Raw genomic sequence first — 6000 nt, forward strand, 5'->3', positions numbered from 1 at the left:
CATTTTGCTATCAGAGTTTTGGCCATTTTTGATCTTCTACTGTATTTCCATTTTATGAATATATTTACACATACACCAAAACAAAACACGTGCGGGAAAGGTTAAGAAGACAGTTCTTGTAAAGCCACCTTCCCCAACACATCACAATTATCACAGCAGCAAGAATAGTCAAATCATATGCAATATATATCATATACTACAAACATTCCCAGCATTGTAATTGTTTTTTTTATTATTCAAATGCAGTTGCAAATTGCAAAGCTGGCGGTAGTTTATCCCAAAGAGAATGTCCTCTGTATTTGATATATATACATTACACTTAATGGTAGATTAAAGTCTCTATTGTGTTGCTTTGAGTATGTACGTATATCAGAAGAATATGTAAAACGAATATAGAAAACTATTAGTAAATCCTGAAAGTAGATTACAATAAAACGATTTCCCAAAATAGAACCCTGAGGACAACAGAAATTATTTTAGTTCTTGACCACAATCACAGGATTACTTGCTGATACCCTCGTTTTCAATACCGTCTGGCATGAGTTACTGATTCATAGAGGGGAGTGGGTAACGTGGGCCACGATAGCAAGCCAAGCTAACTAACACCAACGCCTGGACATTGAAGCAGTTGGAACTCAATTTTCTTGTTTTAAAAAAAACACTTAAGATGTTCGTTGTATAAAAGTTTCACCTTAGAATGTTCTATTGTTTATGGCCCAAAATGTATAGGACATTCATTCCCTTAATTGTTTGCATTTTTAAATTCCTGCTAATAAAACAACTATTGGATTTTCTGTAATATTTATTTTAGACCTCAAACATACATGTTTGGTTAATTGGGGTACTCTCCATTCTTCCCTAAAGTCAGCTCAACTTCGATAGGTGTAATTATAAAGATAACAAGAGGTATAGAAAATAGATGTATTTACGTCCCACTGGGTCATTATTGTCACCGATGTCCCACTGGGTGTGAGTTTTCCTTGCCCTTATGTGGGCCTACCGAGGATGTCGTAGTGGTTTGTGCAGCCCTTTGAGACACTAGTGATTTAGGGCTATATAAGTAAACATTGATTGATTGATTGATTATAACAGTGTTGAGTAATTTGCCTAAATAATAGTTCAAATCTAGCCACAATAAAATATATTTGCATATTGATTTAACAAATTTTAAATATATTTTCCAATATCTTACCTAAATTCACCACTTTGCATGAAATACATGCTTATCATCACAAAGCTCTTCAAAGCAGAGCATCCTGAACTGTGAGAGACAGCCCCACACGGCGCCTGCGAAAAGCCTTGTTCTGAATAAAGCTAACATTGACTTGGTTAGTACACGGGGAGTAGGGAGAGCAAATCAGTGGTCAAAGATACAGGTCAGCGAGAAATCACTCTGCGCAATTATTTCAATCTTAAAGTCACCATTTGCATCAACAACTTTTTTTTTAATCTTTTGTGCTTTTGCGACTACTCTGTAAAACCGTACATTTGTATCAGTATTCACAATTGTTGAGCAACTCTCTCATGGCTGTTACACTGTGTTTTGTACCATTGTTGTGTAGTTATCTATCAATTCTGTTTTGAAATTTTATGACCATGGACTGGGTATGTTTTTTTTTGTAGTTACTGATTACCCGCTTTTTGTTTTATCAGACGCTGATCACGTTTGTAAACAAACACCTGAACAAGCTCAACCTAGAGGTGTCGGAACTGGAAACACAGGTACGAGACAGGCATGGTTTTGAATAAATACCACTAGCTATTAGAAATTGAAACATTATGAAAGAAAAGCAAGCCTTTATATAATGATCACTTTTGGAGTCTACCTTTAGCAGGATCTCTGTTGGCTTTGTCAACCATTTTCCTTATACAACATCTGGGGAAAAAAATATGGACTTACCAGACTTGGAGGATGTTCATTCAATGTTGCACGAAAAAAATAATAGACATGACATAAACCTGTAGTAATTTCAAACGGCAACTTTCTAGTTTTAAGAAACACAAAAATTAATCAGGATAATAAAAAGTGATTGGTTGATTGAAACTTTTATTAGTAGTTGCACAGTACAGTACATATTCCGTACAATTGACCACTAAATGGTAACACCCAAATAAGTTTTTCAACTTGTTTAAGTCGAGGTTCACGTTAATCAATTCATGGTAAATATTGATATTTAGTAGCAGTTTAATTTTTGAATCAAGCAGAGTATTATGGAAACACTAAATTCTAGGGAAAAAAAATATTGACTCTGCATTTTTCACTTTATAAAGCTAACACTTGCTTCAGATTAAATCTGTTCATTTGTCTGCCGTTAAAAAGGTGTGTTCACACCTGGGAAAGCTGTTGCTCTGTTGTGGATTGACATGAATCATGGCTCCAACTCGGCAGATGTCAATTAAAACAAAAGAGAGGATTATCAAACTTCTTTAAGAAGGGAAATCAGCATGCAAATATGTTGATTGTTCACAGTCAGCTGTATCTAAAATCTGGACCACGTACAAACAACATTGGAAGTTTTGTAAAAGGCGAGGGTATTGGTAGACCAAAGAAAACATCAAAGCTTCAAAACAGAAAACATAGTTAAAGCCATATGTCTTGAAAAACGAAAATGCAAAGCAAAACAAATGAAGAGCAAACGGGCAGAAAACTGGAGTCACCGTTTGTGACCGAACCGTTAAACTGTCAAAGGAAATGGGATTTAAATACAAAAAAAAAATCTGAACTAAAGATGTCACTAACACCTAAACAGAAAACAACAAGGTTACAACCTGCTAAGAAAAAGCAATAGTGGACTATGGATGACTGGATGAAAGTCATATTCAATGATGTATCGCAAATCTGCATTAAGCAAGGCGATGATTCTGTAACTTTTGTTGAGTGCTGTTCCACTGAGATTTATGAAGACAACTGCCTGAAAAAAAATTAGCAATTTCCACAGTCATTGATGAAGGGGAAGCATGTTGGGTAATGGGACTGGGGAAATGGCTGGCAATACAACTTATATGAATGCTCAAGTTAACTTTGACATTTTGGACACTTTCCTTATTCCATCAATCAAAACAATGTCTGGAGATGATGACATCATTTTACAAGATTATAATGCATCTTGCATAGAGAAAACCCCTCAAAAACATTCTTTGATCTCAAAACAATTTGAAATCTGTGGTGGAAAGTGAAAATAATGGTTCATGACAAGACTCCAACCTGCAAAACCGATCTGACTCCAGCAATCAGAGAAAGTTGGAGCAAGATTGATGAAGAGTACTGTTTGTTACTCATTAAGTTTATGCTAGCAGGGTGTTATAAAAGCCAGAGGTGGTGAAATAAATTACTGGTGGTGTGTTGAAGTGTTTTTTGTTCGTTTGTTTTACAGGATTCCATGATTGTTTTCCTCAGAATTGAGTGATTCCACATTTTGTTTACTCTGCTTTATCAAAAAAATAAACTGTTAGTGACTGCCATAAATGTTTTTCTTGATTTTTAGTTTTCCTTAAAATCAGAAACTGACTGTAGTTTTATGTCATGTCTGTTTTGTTTTTCTATGAAATTAAACCACTGACTGAACACCCTCCAGGACTGGTGATTTCATATTTTTTGCCAAGGGTCGTATGTTAAGTCAAGAGTTGTTTTTTGTTTTGGTTTTTTAAGTACACACAATATTTCTCACTACAGTTCATGACCATGCCACCAATCAGCTTTATTGTTTGTCAGTTTGCAGATGGTGTTTATCTGGTGTTGCTAATGGGGCTGCTGGAGGGATACTTTGTGCCACTCTACAACTTTTTTCTCACACCTGAAAATTTTGACCAAAAGGTAAGTGGTCATTTTCTTCCTTTGATTAAGAGGTTAAAATGATAAATGGGTTGTACTTGTATAGCGCTTTTCTACCCCTTTTTAAGGAGCCCAAAGCGCTTGGACAGTATTTCCACATTCGCCCATTCACACACACATTCACACACAGACGGTTGAAGCTGCCATGTAAGGCGCTAACCAGGACCCATCAGGAGCAAGGGTGAAGTGTCTTGGCCAAGGACACAACGGACGTGACTAGAATGGTAGAAGGTGGCGATTGAAGCAGTAACCCTCAGATTGCTGGCACAGCCACTCTTCCAACTTCGCCACGCCGTCCCAAGACTGTTACTAGAGGTCCCTAACTTTCCAAAGTGTTGTAAGCATTATATCCCTCGTTTTTCCTGCTCTGAGCATGCAAGCCACACCCTTCGTGACACACACACACACACACACACACACACACACACACACAAACAAAGGAAACGGTGAAACCAAAACGTACGTAGTTTTTAAATATCTTTTACTACTAATTAGAGTATTTTGTGGCATATTACAGGATATATGATAAGTTACTATTAATAGTGTACAATACTTCTCCTTTTTACATTATAACTTGACCTCTAGGTTGCTTTAGAAGTAGTATCGGTATATAACGTTAGCAAACTTACATTTTTACGTGTTTATATAATGGAAACATCACATGCCACAACTGAAGTTTGAGTTTTCGATTCTCCTATACATCTTTTGTCTTTGTGCACAAAACAGCCATGAGTGACCGCCTTGAAGGCAAGCAATTGTATTCGGGCCAACAATTTTTTATTCATATTGGACAATTTGTATCCAATATGATTGAACATTAGGAAAAATGTACACATTGAATAAAATAGTAATATTCTTTTAAACCACTTATTGTAATACAAGCCAGCCATTGGCAAGTTGACTTTGACTTAGACAAACTTTAATGATCCACAAGGGAAATTGTTTCAAACAGTAGCTCAGTTACAATGATGGAAAGTGTAAGGATGAAAAGGACAATGCCGGTATGAATAGACTAAATATAGCAATATGAAATATAGCATATACACGTAATATTTACATAACATACATACAGTATATTATATATACTTTCTGATATATTATCATTTGTCCATATCATATATACAATATACAACAATTACCATGTACAATATTACAGTATATGTAACAGCTGCTGCATAAAGTAGAGAGTACTTTCAGCAGAAAATAGAAAATAGACATTAAAAACAAAGACAAGTAGCCAACATAGGTTTCAGGTAATAGACAGATATCATCTGTTGATGGATGGCGAGTAATTATACAGTTGGATGTAGTGCGGAATGAAGGAGTTCTTGAATCGAACACTGTAGGAACAAAGCTGAAGGAGTATGAACTCTGCTGTCCCTCAATTTTCTGGTGGAGTGGGTGAGCAGGATTGTCCATGATGGCCAGCAGTTTGTCCGGTGTCCTCCTATCCCTCACTGACACAAACTCCTCCAACTGCGTGTCAATAGTTTGGCTGGCTTTCCGGATCAGTTTGTCAATCTGGTTAGAGTCCCTTTTGCTGGTGCTGCTCCCCCAACAAACCACAGCAAAGTACAGGGCACTGGCCACAACAGACTGATAATAGATCTCCAACAGCTCACTGCACACATTAAAGGACCTAAAGTTCCTCAGGAAAAAGAGTCTGCTCATGCCCTTCTTGTAAACAGCTTTGCAGTTGTCCTTCCAGTTCAGTGTGCTGTTCAATAAGTTGCTAACTTATTATACCATAAACATAATAAAAAAACAATAACACAAAACCTCAACTCTGGACACACGCACAATGTTTTAAGCATATTCCAAGTTTTTACAGTTTGTTTGGTGTAAAGTTTGTGAATACAGTTTTCGATCTGATGTGCGGACCAATTCAACCAGTCTGAGGCAATCAGAACAGTGATTGTTTATTACAAATTTGTTTGATCGATCACCACCTAATGACAAGCGGCAACCCAATTTGGTCACCACTATACAGAGTGAAATATTTCAAGAAAATAAATAGTGTCCTGCTTTGGGTTTATTAGCATTAAATCACTACCGACTCTGAAATTCTTGCTGACCAATTGGGAACAATGTCATGTGGCTGTGTATTTAGGTATGTTTGGAAATTTCCCCATGTGAACAGGAAATATACAAAAGTAACAATCACCACA

At 36.5% G+C, this 6000-nt stretch overlaps 1 protein-coding gene across 3 annotated transcripts in view; it reads left to right on the forward strand.

Annotated features, from left to right (window-relative positions):
* parvaa (parvin, alpha a) overlaps positions 1–6000 on the forward strand; it is a 52851-nt gene that overhangs the window by 25044 nt on the left and 21807 nt on the right. For all 3 annotated transcript variants that reach the window (XM_061917380.1, XM_061917379.1, XM_061917381.1), the window contains exons 10-11: positions 1654–1722; positions 3713–3814. In XM_061917380.1, coding sequence (XP_061773364.1) covers positions 1654–1722; positions 3713–3814 — 171 coding nt within the window. The remainder of the gene's footprint in view (positions 1–1653; positions 1723–3712; positions 3815–6000) is intronic.

This window comes from Nerophis ophidion, linkage group LG12 (genome assembly GCF_033978795.1).
Source record: "Nerophis ophidion isolate RoL-2023_Sa linkage group LG12, RoL_Noph_v1.0, whole genome shotgun sequence".
In the NCBI taxonomy this organism is placed as follows: domain Eukaryota; kingdom Metazoa; phylum Chordata; class Actinopteri; order Syngnathiformes; family Syngnathidae; genus Nerophis; species Nerophis ophidion.